Genomic DNA, 19,263 nt, shown 5'->3' with positions numbered 1-19,263 from the left:
TTGAAGTAATCCGGAAGGTCTACAGCATAGTTGTAGGAGAACCAGAATATTCTGAACAACTCCCTTATATAGATTCCTGGGATAGCCTTGTGACTGACCCTCCCTCTTGGTTGAAAACTTATATGGGATCCCCAGTAAAATTCATGTTAGGCCGTGTTCAAAGAAAGATTAGAAAATCTAAACTAGAAGAGGGAAAGAGCCCTAGGAAGCCTACCACCCAATCGGTGGCTTCCGCCCCTACCCTGTCCGAGAAACCCATACTCTCTGATGACCCCTCAGACCTTGAGCCACCACCTTATGGCCCATTGTTGGGGTTCCGTGCCACCCCCAGAGATCCACGCCGCCCAGCCCAAGCTTCTCCAGCACAGGCTTCTCCGGATAGTTCTTCCCCTCCTGTGCCAAACCTGCCACACCCTAGGTTGGACTTTTCACCCGGCCTCTACCCTTCTGTGCCACATCCTCTCCTGTTAACCTCTGAAGACCCGTTTTGGGTTCCACTCCCTGACTCCTCAACTCCCGACAGCCCAGCCTCTCCTTCTAATACCCCTACCCACTCATTAGGGGCCCGGCATCCCTTTCAATGGACTGAATCACCTGTGACCACCTCTCAGTCTATGAGTACCCCTCCCCATCCCTCAGGGGTTCAACACACCTCCACTGAATGGGTTAGACCTGCTGCAATCACCTTTGAGCATGATAGGAGGGTAGCTCCTAGCTCTACCTCAGGTTCCATTCCCACCTCCTCGAGAGTTCTGCCACTCCGACAGGTAACCATCACTCGACCGGATCCTAATAATGAGGGTCAGGTTATACAGGCACAGGCCTATCAGTATGTACCCTTCACAACCACCGATCTCCTGAATTGGAAGACGCATTACCCCTCTTATACTGAAAAGCCTCAGGCAGTGGTGGACCTAGTGGCTAGCATTATGGCCACCCATAACCCAACCTGGACTGATTGTCAACAACTTCTCCTGACCCTCTTCACAACTGAGGAGAGGCGGAAGATTTTGCAAAATGCTGAGGCCATCACGCGAGAGCGTGTCCCCGGGGGGACACAGGACCCAGAGGGATGGGTTAGAGCTCGGTTTCCTCGCGCAGCTCCAGCTTGGGATCCAAATGATGGGCAGCACTATGAACTGTTGTCTGGCTATTGCCGGGACTTGCTGGAAGGTATGAGGAAAGGCATAAAGAGGCCCATTAATCTGGCAAAGGTCTCTGAAATTCTCCAAGGGGCAACTGAATCCCCTGGGGCCTTTCTAGAGCGACTAATTGAAGCCTACAGAACATACACCCCATTTGACCCTGAAGCCCAAGAAAACCAGAGAATGGTGAATAGTGCATTGGTGGCCCAGAGTATGCCAGATATCCGGAAGAAGTTGCAGCGTCAGGAGGGATTCGCAGGGATGAATACCACCCAGCTAATTGAGATCGCAACCAAGGTTTTCATTAATAGAGATCAGGAGGTGCGCCGAGAGGCTGACCGGAAGATGCAGAAGAAGGCCGACCTTTTAGCGGCAGCCATTACTAATTCCACCCTTAACCGAGGTCGACCTCTAGCTAATGGGAAGCCAAAGTGGGACCCCGGACCACCAGCCAGGCCCCGAGATTCCTTCAATCAATCCCGGCCAAGGGGGGAGAATCCCAGACCAAGATTGGAGAGGGACCAGTGTGCCTACTGTAAGGAAAGAGGGCACTGGAAAGATGAATGCCCCCAGAGGCGCCAGGGACTGAGAAGGGGACCAGGAGATCGAGGAAGCCGAGGCCGAGTTCGAGAGGGAAGATATGAGCCTCCTGAATCTGACATCATCGGGATAGCCGAGATGGCAGAATGGGATGAATAGGACAGACCGGGTTCCTACAAACTGGGCTCCCAGGAACCTATGGTCAAGCTAACTATAGGGAGCCGCTCAATTCCATTCATGATTGATACAGGAGCTGAACATTCTGTTGTGACGGAGCGATTAGCGCCTGTGTCTGGAAAAACTGTCCGAGTGGTGGGAGCCACGGGGGTGCAGAACCGGAGGCCCTTTCTGACGACCCGTAGATGCCAATTAGGCTCACACATAGTCACTCATGAATTCCTGTATATGCCAGACTGTCCAATCCCTTTGTTAGGTCGAGACCTGCTGTCCAAGCTTAGGGCCCAAATTTCCTTTGACTCTGATGGCCAGACTTCAGTCTCCTTTCGGCCCCCGACATCCAGCCCTAAGGGTATATTGAGTTTCTGCTGCCCTCTTGAAGAAGAATGGCGGCTGCATCAGTCGCAGGGCCAAGTTGACCTACCCCTGGCAGACAGCTTTCAGGTCAGTGGGGTATGGGCAGAAGATAATCCCCCAGGGTTGGCCCGAAATATTCCTCCTGTACATGTAGATTTACTTCCAAGTGCCCGGCCAATCCATCTTCGCCAATACCCAATTCCCAGAAAGGCTCTGGAAGGGATTCAAGCACATCTGAATCGTCTGTTATCCCATGGAATTATTCGTCCTTGCCAGTCTCCATGGAATACGCCACTATTGCCAGTTCAGAAGCCAGGGACTGAGGATTACCGGCCAGTCCAAGACTTACGAGTGGTTAACAAATCCACTATTTCATTACACCCTGTAGTGCCTAATCCATATGTCCTGCTAGGATTGATACCTTCTGGAGCTACCCATTTCACGACACTAGATCTAAAAGATGCCTTCTTTTGTATTCGGGTGGCCCCCGCCAGTCAACTGCTTTTTGCCTTTCAATGGGAAAACCCAGTAACAGGAAGGAAGCTTCAGTATACATGGACCCGCCTGCCACAGGGGTTCAAGAACTCCCCCACCATTTTTGGGACTGCCCTAGGGCAAGACCTTAAGACTTTTAAATCTGAGCCTTCCAGGCGAGTTTTACTCCAGTATGTAGATGACCTCTTGATTGCAGCAGTGACTCAGGAAGAGTGTTTTGAGGCTACTAGAGAATTGCTGGAGCTACTCTTGGATGCAGGCTATAAGGTATCACGCTCAAAGGCCCAACTTTGTCAGTCAGAAGTGAAGTATCTGGGCTTTTGTATTTCCCAGGGAAGTCGGAGACTGGATGCTAGTAGGAAGCAAGCAGTTGCTGCAATTCCCCAACCCAAGTCCAGAAGAGAAGTTAGGGAATTTCTGGGAGCAGCCGGATTCTGCAGAATTTGGATTCCAAATTTTGCATTGATGGCGAAACCCCTTTACCAGGCCACAAAGGGGGGGTGAAAAGGAACCATTTGAATGGGGACCTACTGCTCAACAATCCTTCATTGCCATAAAGAAAGCCCTACTCCAAGCCCCTGCGTTAGGCCTTCCTGATGTGGAGAAACCTTTCTCATTGTATGTCCACGAGCGACAGGGGGTTGCTCTGGGGGTGCTGACCCAGATGATGGGATCCTGGCAGAGGCCTGTTGCATACCTGTCTAAACAGCTGGATGGAGTGGCTAAAGGATGGCCAGCCTGCATGAGGGCCATTGCAGCAACAGCCTTACTGGTCCAGGAAGCTGATAAGTTGACCTTGGGGCAAGAACTGGTTGTTAAAGTCCCCCATGCAGTTCTCACCCTCATGGAGTATAAGGGCAACCACTGGTTTACAAATAACCGCATGGTTAAGTACCAAGCTAGTTTGTGTGAGAATCCACGGATACACCTGGAAACAGTGGCTACATTTAATCCTGCCACTCTTTTGCCAGCATCTGAGGGACCACCAGATCATGACTGTATCCAAACCATGGATGAAGTGTACTCCAGTCGACCAGATCTTAAAGATGTTCCGTGGAGGGACCCAGATGTAATTTATTTTACAGATGGAAGCAGTTATGTGGAGAACTCTAAGCGACTGGCAGGCTATGCTGTGGTGACAGAGGACAAGGTGATAGAAGCAAGAGCCCTGCCCCAAGGAACTTCAGCCCAGAAAGCAGAACTTGTGGCCCTCATACGAGCTCTGGAGTTAGCAGCAGGACTGGTGACCAACATTTATACTGATTCCAAGTATGCTTTTACAACCCTACATGCTCATGGAGCTTTGTATAAGGAAAAGGGACTCATAAATGCTGCAGGCCAACCTGTTAAGTATGGACCTGAAATACTTCAGCTGCTAGAGGCTGTGTGGGCCCCTAAGAAGGTAGCTGTCATTCATTGCAGGGGACACCAAAGAATAGATACTCCAGTGGCCCGAGGGAACCGCCATGCTGATCGGGTGGCCAAGGAAGCTGCTCGAGGACCCCCAGCAAGTACTGTGACCCCCCTGTTCCAAATCCGATTGCAAGAATGGACACCTATGTATACTACTACTACTACTACTATTTAGCATTTCTATAGCGCTACAAGGCGTACGCAGCGCTGCACAAACATAGAAGAAAGACAGTCCCTGCTCAAAGAGCTTACAATCTAATAGACAAAAAAATAAATAAAGTAAGCAAATCAAATCAATTAATGTGAATGGGAAGGAAGAGAGGAGGGTAGGTGGAGGCGAGTGGTTACAAGTGGTTACGAGTCAAAAGCAATGTTAAAGAGGTGGCCTTTCAGTCTAGATTTAAAGGTGGCCAAGGATGGGGCAAGACGTAGGGGCTCAGGAAGTTTATTCCAGGCGTAGGGTGCAGCGAGACAGAAGGCGTGAAGTCTGGAGTTGGCAGTAGTGGAGAAGGGAACAGATAAGAAGGATTTATCCATGGAGCGGAGTGCACGGGAAGGGGTGTAGGGAAGGACGAGTGTGGAGAGATACTGGGGAGCAGCAGAGTGAGTACATTTATAGGTTAGTAGAAGAAGTTTGAACAGGATGCGAAAACGGATAGGGAGCCAGTGAAGGGTCTTGAGGAGAGGGGTAGTATGAGTAAAGCGACCCTGGCGGAAGACGAGAGGGGCAGCAGAGTTTTGAACCGACTGGAGAGGGAAGAGGTGACTAAGTGGGAGGCCAGCAAGAAGCAGATTGCGGTAGTCTAAATGAGAGGAGACAAGGGTGTGGATGAGGGTTTTGGTAGAGTGCTGGAATGTCTCCAAATGAGTTAGCTTTACAAATGACAGTAATGATCTTCACTGCCATGCCAGGGTACGTGATATGATTTCAGTCTCAAAATTCACTGCTCTTCATGTTGGTCCTTTGGTGTTCCAGCCTGTGATTTTTCTACCGACTCTAGTCAGCCTCAGAAGATGTTTCCACGCTTGAAGTTAGCGGCTGGTGATAGCGCCTTTGGTGATATTTGATAAGATCTTTGCGACTGAACCTTTGCCCACATACTGAACATGGAAATGGTTTCTCTCCCGTGTGGACTCTCAGGTGTTTATCCAGGCCTTCCTTTCGTGAGAAAGCTTTATGGCATTCTGTACATGGAAAGTCTCTCTCCCCAGTGTGGGTTTTTTGATGCCTCCTTAGCTCTCTCCGGACCCTAAAACTTCTTCCACATTCAGAACACGGAAAGGGCCTTTCTCCTGTGTGAATTTTATGATGCGCTCTGAGATGTTTTTTCAAAATGTAACATTGTCCACATTCAGTACAGTGAAACGGCTTCTCCCCCGTGTGGAATTTCTGGTGTTCGATTAAGCTGTCCTTCCGACTGAAGGTCTTCCCACATTCAGCACACGCGAAAGGTCTCTCTCCCTTGTGCACTATCTCATGTTTTACCAGGTATCGTTTGTGTGTGAAAGTTTTCCCACATTCTGGGCATGAAAAGGTTTTTTCTTCTTTCGCCTCATTATCTGAGTATGAGCCAAGTGGAAGAGAAATGGGCTCAAGAAGAAGGTGCGGTAAGGAGACCTGATGGCTGGTTACATCTCCCTGATACCAGAGTTCTGGTGCCACGCCACCTAGCTTGGCCTGTAGTGTCTCAAGCTCATGACCTATCACACTTAGGGAAAACAGCACTAGCCCGCCTACTCAGTCGAGTAGTGGTGCTGGAAGGATTGGATAGTCTGGTTGCCACTGCCTCTGCCCGATGTACTCTCTGTGCCCAGAATAATGCTTGTCAGGGACCCCGTATTCCACCAGGAGTTCAGTCTAGAGGACTAACACCCTTTGAGTCCCTAGTTATAGACTTCACAGAAATGCCCAGGAGCGGTAGGCTCCGATATCTCTTAGTTATGGTCTGTACCTTTTCTGGGTGGGTGGAAGCATATCCTACAGTCACTGAGAAAGCCACAGAAGTAGCTCGAGCTCTCCTTAGGGATGTCATCCCCAGGTATGGACTGCCCCTTGCCATAGGTTCAGATAATGGTCCCGCCTTTGTTGAAGCTACACTTCAGGCCCTGTCCCGCGCATTGCGCATTACCTGGAAATTGCATTGTGCCTATCGTCCCCAGAGTTCAGGGCAGGTTGAGCGAGCAAACAGAACCTTGAAAAATAGCCTAGCAAAGATTTGTCAGGAAACCCAATTGAAATGGCCACAGGCATTGCCACTAGCCCTCTTCCGCCTCCGATGCACCCCAACTAAAGGAACAGCCCTCTCTCCCTTTGAAATTGTGTATGGGAAGCCCCCAGCCATTTTGCAGGGAATTAAGGGAGATATAGGGACTTTAGGGTCTACCCAGGTGCAGGAGCAGGTAGCCCTCTTGGGTAAGATAATTTCTGAGCTTCAGTCTTATGTGAGAGAAATAAACCCTGTCCCCTTCCAGGCTCAGGTACATTCCTTCCTGCCAGGGGATAGAGTTTGGGTGAAAGATTGGAGGCTTCAGCCTCTGGGGCCCCGATGGAAAGGACCTTTTACTGTTTTGCTTTCTACCCCTGCAGCTGTGAAGGTCGCAGGGATTACTCCATGGGTCCATTGGTCTCGAATTAAGTCTGCTGACCAGACTGAGCCCAGCACGGATCAGACGGAGCCTAGACAGTGGAGAGCAGAAAGAGATCCAGCGGAGCCATTGAAGTTGCGCTTGACCCGAACCAAAGAATCTACTAGCTGAAAAGAAGGGTCAACTGTATACTGCAGGAGCGGCTGAACTTCGGCTTCACACTGAGACTCTTTCTTGCCTGATTCTGGCTTTCTTGGAATTTGAAAGCTTGATCCTTGTCAGTTGAGGGTCTATCCCAACTGGTATAAGAACTCAAAGACTGAGAACACTATATGAGAGTAATCTGTGATTAGCACAGACTGTTGAAATATTATTGCTTAATTAGTTTGCTGTATTTGTTTTAGATTAGGAAGAAAGAAAATGTTAGTAGTTTGGATGCTTTTGTTGTTTTCTACTCCTTGCCTCCTTGTTCCTAATACCCCAACTCGCTCCAACCTTTGGTTACACTCAGTCCAGGAACTAATTAGCCAGGCAAAGATTACTTCCCCTTGTATTGTGTGTTCCCGATTTTCTCCTTATACCACAGATGTCCCAGCTGTTCCTGTCCCTGTGCAACTCCCAGCTCTTATACCTCCCTATTTTTCGAGTTCAGGTCCTTGGAGCCAGGATTATACTTGGTGGTCCTTTTATAAAGCGAATGCTACATACCTGTAGAAGGTATTCTCCGAGGACAGCAGGCTGATTGTTCTCACTGATGGGTGACGTCCACGGCAGCCCCTCCAATCGGAAACTTCACTAGCAAAGTCCTTTGCTAGCCCTCGCGCGCCCGCGCGCACCGCGCATGCGCGGCCGTCTTCCCGCCCGAAACCGGCTCGAGCCGGCCAGTCCAGTATGTAGCAAGACAATACACTTCAAGGGAAGACACAACTCCAAAGGGGAGGCGGGCGGGTTTGTGAGAACAATCAGCCTGCTGTCCTCGGAGAATACCTTCTACAGGTATGTAGCATTCGCTTTCTCCGAGGACAAGCAGGCTGCTTGTTCTCACTGATGGGGTATCCCTAGCCCCCAGGCTCACTCAAAACAACAACATTGGTCAATTGGGCCTCGCAACGGCGAGGACATAACTGAGATTGACCTAAAAAATTTACCAACTAACTGAGAGTGTAGCCTGGAACAGAACAAACAGGGCCCTCGGGGGGTGGAGTTGGATCCTAAAGCCCAAACAGGTTCTGAAGAACTGACTGCCCGAACCGACTGTCACGTCGGGTATCCTGCTGCAGGCAGTAATGAGATGTGAATGTGTGGACAGATGACCACGTCGCAGCTTTGCAAATTTCCTCCATGGTGGCTGACTTCAAGTGGGCTACCGACGCTGCCATGGCTCTAACATTATGAGCCGTGACATGACCCTCAAGAGCCAGCCCAGCCTGGGCGTAAGTGAAGGAAATGCAATCTGCTAGCCAATTGGATATGGTGCGTTTCCCTACAGCCACTCCCCTCTTGTTGGGATCAAAAGAAACAAACAATTGGGCGGACTGTCTGTGGGGCTGTGTCCGCTCCAGATAGAAGGCCAATGCTCTCTTGCAGTCCAATGTGTGCAGCTGACGTTCAGCAGGGCAGGAATGAGGACGGGGAAAGAATGTTGGCAAGACAATTGACTGGTTCAGATGGAACTCCGACACAACCTTTGGCAGAAACTTAGGGTGAGTGCGGAGGACTACTCTGTTGTGATGAAATTTGGTGTAAGGGGCCTGGGCTACCAGGGCATGAAGCTCACTGACTCTACGAGCCGAGGTAACTGCCACCAAGAAAATGACCTTCCAGGTCAAGTACTTCGGATGGCAGGAATTCAGTGGCTCGAAAGGAGGTTTCATCAGCTGGGTGAGAACGACATTGAGATCCCATGACACTGTAGGAGGCTTGACAGGGGGCTTTGACAAAAGCAAACCTCTCATGAAGCGAACAACTAAAGGCTGTCCTGAGATCGGCTTACCTTCCACTTGGTAATGGTATGCACTGATTGCACTAAGGTGAACCCTTACGGAGTTGGTCTTCAGACCAGACTCAGACAAGTGGAGAAGGTATTCAAGCAGGGTCTGTGTAGGACAAGAGCGAGGATCTAGGGCCTTGCTGTCACACCAGACGGCAAACCTCCTCCAATGAAAGAAGTAACTTCTCTTAGTGGAGTCTTTCCTGGAAGCAAGCAAGATGCGGGAGACACCCACTGGCAGACCCAAAGAGGCAAAGTCTACGCCCTCAACATCCAGGCCGTGAGAGCCAGGGACTGGAGGTTGGGATGCAGCAGAGCCCCTTCGTCCTGCGTGATGAGGGTCGGAAAACACTCCAATCTCCACGGTTCTTCGGAGGATAACTCCAGAAGAAGAGGGAACCAGATCTGACGCGGCCAAAAGGGAGCAATCAGAATCATGGTGCCTCGGTCTTGCTTGAGTTTCAACAAAGTCTTCCCCACCAGAGGAATGGGAGGATAAGCATACAGCAGACCTTCCCCCCAATCCAGGAGGAAGGCATCCGACGCCAGTCTGCCGTGGGCCTGAAGCCTGGAACAGAACTGAGGGACCTTGTGGTTCACTTGAGATGCGAAGAGATCCACCAGGGGGGTGCCCCACGCCTGGAAGATCTGTCGCACCACACGGGAATTGAGCGACCACTCGTGAGGTTGCATAATCCTGCTCAACCTGTCGGCCAGACTGTTGTTTACGCCTGCCAGATATGTGGCTTGGAGCACCATGCCTTGACGGCGAGCCCAGAGCCACATGCTGACGGCTTCCTGACACAGGGGGCGAGATCCGGTGCCCCCCTGCTTGTTGACATAGTACATGGCAACCTGATTGTCTGTCTGAATTTGGATAATTTGGTGGGACAGCCGATCTCTGAAAGCCTTCAGAGCGTTCCAGATCGCTCGCAACTCCAGAAGATTGATCTGTAGATCGCTTTCTTGGAGGGACCACCTTCCTTGGGTGTGAAGCCCATCGACATGAGCTCCCCATCCCAGGAGAGACGCATCCGTGGTCAGCACTTTTTGAGGCTGAGGAATTTGGAAGGGACGTCCCAGAGTCAAATTGGAGCAAATCGTCCACCAATACAGGGATTCGAGAAAACTCGTGGACAGGTGGATCACGTCCTCTAGACCCCCGGCGGCCTGATACCACTGGGAGGCTAGGGTCCATTGAGCAGATCTCATGTGAAGGCGGGCCATGGGAGTCACATGAACTGTGGAAGCCATGTGGCCCAGCAATCTCAACATCTGCCGAGCTGTGATCTGCTGGGACGCTCGCACCCGCGAGACGAGGGACAACAAGTTGTTGGCCCTCGCCTCTGGGAGATAGGCGCGAGCCGTCCGAGAATCCAGCAGGGCTCCGATGAATTCGAGTTTCTGCACTGGGAGAAGATGGGACTTTGGGTAATTTATCACAAACCCCAGTAGCTCCAGGAGGCGAATAGTCATCTGCATGGACTGCAGGGCTCCTGCCTCGGATGTGTTCTTCACCAGCCAATCGTCGAGATATGGGAACACGTGCACCCCCAGCCTGCGAAGCGCCGCTGCTACCACAGCTAGGCACTTTGTGAACACCCTGGGCGCAGAGGCGAGCCCAAAGGGTAGCACACAGTACTGGAAGTGGCGTGCGCCCAGCTGAAATCGCAGATACTGTCTGTGAGCTGGCAGTATCGGGATGTGTGTGTAGGCATCCTTCAAGTCCAGAGAGCATAGCCAATCGTTTTGCTGAATCATGGGGAGAAGGGTGCCCAGGGAAAGCATCCTGAACTTTTCTTTTACGAGATATTTGTTCAGGGCCCTTAGGTCTAGGATGGGACGCATCCCCCCTGTTTTCTTTTCCACAAGGAAGTACCTGGAATAGAACCCCAGCCCTTCTTGCCCGGATGGCACGGGCTCGACCGCATTGGCGCTGAGAAGGGCGGAGAGTTCCTCTGCAAGTACCTGCTTGTGCTGGAAGCTGTAGGACTGAGCTCCCGGTGGACAATTTGGAGGTTGAGAGGCCAAATTGAGGGTGTATCCTTGCCGGACTATTTGGAGAACCCACTGATCGGAGGTTATAAGAGGCCACCTTTGGTGAAAAGCTTTCAACCTCCCTCCGACAGGCAGGTCGCCCGGCACTGACACTTGGATGTCGGCTATGCTCTGCTGGAGCCAGTCAAAAGCTCGCCCCTTGCTTTTGCTGGGGAGCCGCGGGGCCTTGCTGATTCGCACGCTGCTGACGAGAGCGAGCGCGCTGGGGCTTAGCCTGGGCCGCAGGCTGTCGGGAAGGAGGATTGTACCTACGCTTGCCAGAAGTATAGGGAACAGTCTTCCTTCCCCCGAAAAATCGTCTACCTGTAGAGGTAGAAGCTGAAGGCTGCCGGCGGGCGAACTTGTCGAATGCGGTGTCCCGCTGGTGGAGAGACTCTACCACCTGCTCGACTTTTTCGCCAAAAATGTTATCCGCACGGCAAGGCAAGTCCGTAATCCGCTGCTGGATTCTATTCTCCAGGTCGGCGGCACGCAGCCATGAGAGCCTGCGCATCACCACACCTTGAGCAGCGGCCCTGGACGCAACATCAAAAGTGTCATAAACTCCTCTGGCCAGGAATTTTCTGCACGCCTTCAGCTGCCTGACCACCTCCTGAAAAGGCTTGGCTTGCTCAGGGGGAAGAGCATCAACCAAGCCCGCCAACTGCCGCACATTATTCCGCATGTGTATGCTCGTGTAGAGCTGGTAAGACTGGATCTTGGACACGAGCATAGAGGAATGGTAGGCCTTCCTCCCAAAGGAGTCTAAGGTTCTAGCGTCCTTGCCCGGGGGCGCCGAAGCATGTTCCCTAGAACTCTTAGCCTTCTTTAGGGCCAAATCCACAACTCCAGAGTCATGAGGCAACTGAGTGCGCATCAGCTCTGGGTCCCCATGGATCCGGTACTGGGACTCGATCTTCTTGGGAATGTGGGGATTAGTTAATGGCTTGGTCCAGTTCGCAAGCAATGTCTTCTTCAGGACATGGTGCAAGGGAACAGTGGACGCTTCCTTAGGTGGAGAAGGATAGTCCAGGAGCTCAAACATTTCAGCCCTGGGCTCGTCCTCCACAACCACCGGGAAGGGGATGGCCGTAGACATCTCCCGGACAAAGGAGGCAAAAGACAGACTCTCGGGAGGAGAAAGCTGTCTCTCAGGAGAGGGAGTGGGATCAGACGGAAGACCCTCAGACTCCTCGTCAGAGAAATATCTGGGATCTTCCTCTTCCTCCCACGAGGCCTCACCCTCGGTGTCAGACACAAGTTCACGGACCTGTGTCTGCAACCTCGCCCTGCTCGACTCCGTGGAACCCCGTCCACGATGGGGGCGTCGAGAGGTAGACTCCCTCGCCCGCATCGGCGAAGCTCCCTCCGCCGACGTAGTCGGGGAGCCTTCCTGGGAGGTGGCCGCGGTCGGTACCGCACGCGGTACCGACGTCGGGGACCTCAACCTGGGCAATGGGCCAGCCGGCGCCACGCTCGACGGTACCGGTGGCGCAAGCACCGCCGGTACCGGAGGGGTAGGGCGCAACAGCTCTCCCAGAATCTCTGGGAGAACGGCCCGGAGGCTCTCGTTTAGAGCGGCTGCAGAGAAAGGCTGAGAGGTCGATGCAGGCGTCGACGTCAGTACCTGTTCCGGGCGTGGAGGCTGTTCCGGGCTGTCCAGAGCGGAGCGCATCGACACCTCCTGAACAGAGGGTGAGCGGTCCTCTCGGTGCCGATGCCTGCTGGGTGCCGAATCCCTCGGCGACCCAGAGCTCTCGGTGCCGACACGGGGAGGAGACCGGTGTCGATGCTTCTTCGATTTCTTCCGAAGCATGTCACCGGAGCTCCCCGGCACCGACGAGGAGGACGTCGAATCCATCCGTCGCTTCCTCGGGGCCGAGACTGAAGAAGGTCGATCTCGGGGGGGCTGTACCGCAGGAGCCCTCAGGGTAGGCGGAGACCCACCCGAGGGCTCACCGCCACCAGCAGGGGAATGGACAGCCCTCACCTGCACTCCACCCGATGCACCACCGTCCGACGACATCAGCAGACGAGGTCCTGGTACCACCGACGTCGATGCAGCTATCCGATGTCTCGGCGCCGATGCAGAGGCCCGATGCCTCGATGCACTCGATGCAGGGGCGGCCGAGGAAGATGGTCTGGACGCTGACGACGTCGATGCACTCGAAGATCCCGGTGCCGATGCCGACGAAGAGCCCGAGAACAACACGTTCCACTGGGCTAGTCTCGCTACCTGAGTCCGCCTTTGAAGCAGGGAACACAGACTGCAGTTCTGAGGGCGGTGCTCGGCCCCCAGACACTGAAGACACGACGAGTGTCGATCAGTGAGCGAGATAACCCGGGCGCACTGGGTGCACTTCTTGAAGCCGCTGGAAGGCTTCGATGTCATGGGCGGAAAAATCACGCCGGCGAAATCAAAAGCCGAAATGGCGAAATTTGAAGCACCAAATTTAGAGGGAGAAAAAATCTCGACCGAGGCCGAAAAGAGGCCTACCCCGACGACGAAAGAAAACTTACCGGGGCAAAAAAGCTGGAAGTACGGGGAGGATTTACACGAAACCCGGCGGGGGGTTTCCGGAGCACTTCCCGACTAGGACAAAGCTTTCCCGAAGGAAAAAAACACGTTCAAAACAAATTGGACGCGCGAGGTCGACTTTCCGGGGCTCGACACGGCGAAAACACGACCGTACCGAGTGCGGACAAAAGAAGACTGGCCGGCTCGAGCCGGTTTCGGGCGGGAAGACGGCCGCGCATGCGCGGTGCGCGCGGGCGCGCGAGGGCTAGCAAAGGACTTTGCTAGTGAAGTTTCCGATTGGAGGGGCTGCCGTGGACGTCACCCATCAGTGAGAACAAGCAGCCTGCTTGTCCTCGGAGAATGCTACTTCCCCCTCTGACTCTTCTCTAAGGCCAGTTTTTACGTCTCCCTATCCAGCCTCTGGAGTGTTTTGTTTAACAAGAACATCTCAACTGTTCTTCCCATTCCCTGTAACTATACTAATGTTCTCCCAGAAAAAGGAGAATCTGTGTGGGTAGTTTCTCCAGGTACTCCTATGTGCCCTGCTACCATACCTGTAGATTATGACCCAGGTGATTATCTGGCTCCTAAGCGTACCACTGAGAAGACTATAGTGTCCAAGCTTATTTTCTACTTTCATAAGTCCCCGGGGTATGAAGAGTTACTAACAAATGAGCAGCCTGTCACAATTGGGGATTGGCGCCTATGGTGTGCAAAGTCTCCATTTCGTCTTCGTTCCCCCTGGGATAGGGGCTCGCATTATGGGCACCCTAAGTACCCTGTCCAGCCTGAGCCAACATTTATTGGGAACTTTCCTCACCCTCTCCTTGGTCATTACTGGCTCTGTGATAATGTCCTCCACATGGTTCTTCCCTCCACATATGATTTTTGTGTATTGGTAACCTTGAATTATTTTCCTAAAGTTATTCTTCTCAAGCCACTATCCCCGCACCGCTCTAAGCGAGAGGCTTTGTCCTTACCCTCCTCCGTTGCCACAGAGGATGAGGCGATTGAATTAGCCCTCCAGTATATCAATTCTACTTATCCTCTGACTAAAAAGAGACTTGTAGCCCTTTCTGCCACGGCCTGGATTCCAATTGGAGGCCCGGTAGCGGGTATTACTGAACTAGGTATGGCTACCCGGAGACTTCAGTCCCTACTCCATGTTTTAGTTCATGAGCTGAACGTGGTAGTCAATGCATTGCAGGATCAAATTAATGAATTAAGTATAGTTTCTCGGTATAATCGTATGGGCCTTGACTACCTCTTTGCAGCTCAGGGTGGCCTCTGTACAGTGCTAAATTCTTCAGAGTGCTGTACTATTGTCATAAATAGGACGCATGTAGTTAGGCATGCCATGGATAAAGTCCTACAGTTGGCTAGCCTTAATGTGGAGGATTACCGAGGAGGATTAGACCTTACCTCCTGGTGGTGGTCATTGACCTCCTGGATACGTCCCTTGTTTATTTCCCTAATAGTCTTAGTTTTAGCAGGGTTGTTGTTTTGTTTCCTGGCCTCATGTGCTTCGGCAGTATGCCGTCGGACCTTAACAAGTAGGGTAATGGTGATTCACAAGTCTATTCCCAGTTAGGATCACTATAATCTCCAGAGTTTGAGTTGTGAGACTTATCTCTGCATAAGCTGATTTTAGTCTCAAAGGGGGGAATGAGGCAGTGGGCAAAGAATAATTCTGAGAAATCATATGAAGGGTTAATTCTGTTAAAAGCTTGGTATTTGAATTGAATTCTTATTTCAAATTTCAACTCTTTACTCTGTAAGTGAAGTGAAGGTATGCCAGATGGTTCAGATTATATTGAAAGTCTAGCGTTTGCCGGGCTGGGTTAGAAAGGTCAGAGACAGGAATTTCTTTCACCCTTGTGAGGGATGGATTGCTAATGCTAGCAAACACATATGTATTCTATTATGAGCCGGCATATTGCAGGCAGTTTGTTTAGGATTAAATAGAAAAATGCTTAGATAGAAAATACTATTTAGAGAGAGAGGCAATAGATTAGAATTTAGAAGTTCTTGCTTATAAGGAATACTGATTCTGTGTATTTTAGAATATGTTCTATTCTCTGTAATTTCTATGTAGAATACCTTTTTAAATCTAATGTTACTCTCTGCTGTATTTTCTAAGCAAGGACTGCAGTGAAGAGGTCAAACATGTGTTTTGACTTATCTGCAGTTCTGGCTGGTTCAATGTATAAGCTAATAGGTGAAGAAGGTCAGGAAAAGTCTTGATTAATTATAGGTAACTGTAGGAATAGTCCTGAAAGTAATAACAGACCATAGCCGTATGCTATTAAGTAAGACTGGCCTTTGACCCCTTTAATGAATGCCAGAGTTTAGTTAGCAGTTAGTACTAGGAATATGAGAAATCAATCATAATAACATGTAAGAGACTGGAGCCCAAATGTCTGGTGTAAGGGGCCCCAGGTCACAGGTCAGTTTGAGAAATATCAAACCTATGTAACTGATATTTCAAAAGTAATGATTGGTTGAGGTAAGGTAGCCAATCAATTCCTTAACCAATTGGAGAGTAAGGGGGGGCAAGGCTAGGAGGGGGATAGAACAGTATTTAAGTGGGAGAAGAAGCAGTTTACGTCAGAAGGAGCTCAGAAGGAAGAGAAGGACAGAAGGAACAGACAGAAGAAGGAGAAGACAGCATAAGAAGAGAGCTGAGACAGAGAGCTGAGACAAAGACACAGAGAGCTGAGAGAAAGACACAGAGAGCTGAGAGAAAGACCCAGAGAGCTGAGAGAGAGAGAAGAGAGCTAGAACTGATGTCCTGCTTTGTTTGCTGGCAAATAAAGAAGATTACTCTCTCATTCTGGTGTGTGTTGTCTGACTCCTGAAGTATCACAAATTCCTATCTCAATTCCTGCAACAATGGCAGGCTCAATGCGGCTTACATGGGGCAATGGAGGGTTAAGTGACTTGCCCAGAGTCACAAGGAGCTGCCTGTGCTGAATTGAACTCAGTTCCTCAGGACCAAAGTCCACCACCCTAACCACTAGGCCACTCCTCTTGTTACAAACTGACCAGACTCACCAGTTGTCATGACATCCCAACTGTTTGTTACTGAGCAGAGGTGTGGCAAGGGCACTAAGGCCCTATCACAGGACTTCTATGTACTTGCAGGATTGCTGATTGGGTGATATATGAGGTGGTCCTTTGTGATGGAAGGGTATATAAGTAATTGCTCATCTAAAGAGACTCTGAAATAGTCAGGATAGTTTCATGTCCTTGCCACAGTCTATTTCCAGGGGGTGGGGTACTCTTCCCCCCCCCCTTCGTAGAAACTAATTCTCTATAACTATAAATCTTTCTTTCATTAATTCTTTCTCTACTTTCTTTCTGTTCTGTGACCTTTGTATGAGGAACAAACTTTTCTTCCTTCTTCATATAATTAGTCTAATTACAGAGGGACTGATGTTAGATTCTTGTAAGTTTGTTATAACTTGAAACTGATGTCTGATGCTGTGCTGGTGGGTGAGTAATTAAAAAGACTTTTAATTCGCTCTAATTCCTGTACAATTTTTTTCTATAATATTTTATAAGATTTCACAAGTTGTTTTAGCGATTAGCAAACCAAAATGTGCAGCCTAGTACAATACCATGTCCACATGGGCAACGGTTCACACATGTGCAATGGTTTGAATATGTTCGCACTTGGTCCTTCAGCTATATGGTAAGTCATATTGTTGAAATTCTTTAGCATTCTGTCTATGTTAGTTGAATATTCTAATGCATGCTTATTAGGTGTATCATTAGTATTATGCTAACATTGTATTATATTTCTGGTATTTGAATTCCACTGTTGTTAAACAGTAGTTCTATTAGTAGGTTTCAATTTACTTTATCAAGTTTACCTAATTTTGTATTTATGTTTATTCTTGGTTATTTTGTTAACAAAATTGTAAGTGTTATGTTAAACTGGTGTACACTACTATTGACAAATGTGATTTTTCTGCTTGTTTTCTTACATTACCGACGTGCAATGACATGGGATATCTATGTCATTTCAAACAACAGCCTATTCCTAATACCAGTATAACTTTGCTACCCCTAGAAATTCAAGATTCTAAGACAAAAATAATAGCAAAGGTTGAAGAGGAGAAGTTTGAGACAGTTGCGGGTAGAGTGAGTGAGGCAGAGAATAAGATTATTTGGTTGGAACAGTGGCAGGAGCATAGGCAGGCAGTTAGCACATAGCTACAAAAGGTAGTCACATATCTAAAGGAGCATGAAGAAGAGGAGTCAAGATGGCGACAGTGGAGTAGTTCCTCTTTCATCGCATTGGCAATTCTGTAAAGAAGAAGGGAAAGCTGCAGGTATATCCTTCAGGACCCTTGGTCTTACCTTCAACTTTATCTTCAGGCCTGATGGATGCCTTTCACTGTCGTGAGAAAGTGACTTCATCAGCTTCAGATTTGCTTTCTCTCTAGACGCATCTGTCAGGTGGAGAGGCATCAGATCTCTTACTTCCAGTAGTATGCGATCGCCCCCAACTCAGACATTTTCTGCCAATTTGCGGGATCTAGACGCACCAGCTGAGCATGCGTGTGCCTTGGGGGAAGATTTCAGCAGCTGCTGCATCCGAGTCATCGGGCTACAACAACTGATGTGGGAGGGGCTATAGCTACTCTGGGTTTGGAGTTCTGCTATAAGCTGGGACTTTATACCACCGATGGCACAAGAGCCAAAGATCATCATGTTGCAGCGTCTCCTGTCTCCTCCAAACATCTCTTTTGGTCTTTTCCACTCCCAACCCCTGTCCTCTGCTGCATCCAGCATCTTCCCCTACCCCCCCCCCCCCCCCCCCACTTCTACCAGTGGCCCCTCCAGTTCTGCTTGCAGGTCTGCAGCTCATACCCTTCTCCCTACCTGGGGTTAAGCAGCTGCCCCCCTTTCAATCACCCCCCCCATGCCGGTCTACCTTAAAAGTGGTCATCTGTTGGTCCCCAGCAGTGGCAGCTTTGCACATACGCTGCTTGCAGCCTGGTTCAAATCTTTCTTCTCTGATCCATCCTGCCCAGCTCATGCAGAAATAGGAAGTAATGCTAGAGGAGATGGGATAGGTCAGAAGGAAAGTTTAGGAGTCAAGATGGCTCCATATGTAGCAGCATATGTGTAACACTGCTGCTACAGAGGACCACCTTTAATGTAGACTTGCAGGGGATGGGGGAGTGAGCTACAGACCCATGAGCAGAATTGGAGGGACCACTGGTAGAAGCTATGGCCAAGGCAGCGAGCTCCATCAGCCATGAGAAGAGCTTGGTGCTGCTCCTCACCAAGGTTGTGTTGCTGCTCATGGGGATGGAGGGGAGGGAGGGAGGGAGGGAGAGAAAGAGATAATGGACCTGGATGAGAGGACATGGAGGAAAAAAAGAGAGAAAGGGAGAGATGTTGGAGCTGGGGGTGGGAGGAAGGGAAAGAGGATGGGATTTGATATACCACTTTTCTGTGGCAACAATCAAAGTAGTTTACATATTATAGACAAGTACTTATTTTGTACCTGGGGCAATGGAATGTTATAAGACTTGCCCAGACTTACAAGGAGCTGCAGTGGGAAAAAAAAAAAAACCCTTTAATTCTGTGATTAAAAATTTTAATTGAAATGAAGCTCTAATATACATAATTTCTACTATATAAAAATAGGCATCCAGCCCTAAGGTCACAAGACTACATGCTTAGCACTGAAATGAGATGGGGAAATATCAGATTGGTATGCATGCAGGAATCTGCAGTCAAAGCAGGCCATAGGTTGTCACCAGACAATGCATGAGAGGAGGTTAGCTGGACAGGAAGAGGATTCAGGATGGCTCGAGCTGCCATACACATAGACATAATCAGCAATAAGAAGCAGCTCAAATATACACAGAAGTATATCACGTTTGTAACCAGCAGAATATCATGTTCTAGACCAGTGGTTCCCAATCCTGGTCCTGGAGGCACCCCAACCAGTCAGGTTTTCAGGATATCCTCAATGAATAGTTATG

The 19,263-nt window shown here is 50.0% G+C and overlaps 1 protein-coding gene across 1 annotated transcript; it reads right to left on the bottom strand.

The window, feature by feature from the left end:
- Positions 1 to 4,928: 4,928 nt before the first annotated feature.
- On the bottom strand, positions 4,929 to 17,869 carry LOC115462009 (gastrula zinc finger protein XlCGF49.1-like). Its single transcript, XM_030192057.1, has 2 exons — positions 17,812 to 17,869; positions 4,929 to 5,687 (listed from the first exon to the last, which is right to left on the bottom strand). Exons 1-2 carry the CDS (start codon positions 17,867 to 17,869, stop codon positions 5,125 to 5,127), a joined length of 621 nt encoding a protein of 206 aa, XP_030047917.1. The 3' UTR covers positions 4,929 to 5,124.
- Between the last annotated feature and the right edge of the window lie 1,394 nt (positions 17,870 to 19,263).

This window comes from Microcaecilia unicolor, chromosome 2 (assembly GCF_901765095.1).
Source record: "Microcaecilia unicolor chromosome 2, aMicUni1.1, whole genome shotgun sequence".
Classification (NCBI taxonomy): domain Eukaryota; kingdom Metazoa; phylum Chordata; class Amphibia; order Gymnophiona; family Siphonopidae; genus Microcaecilia; species Microcaecilia unicolor.
This window is presented reverse-complemented; position numbering and strand designations above follow the sequence as displayed.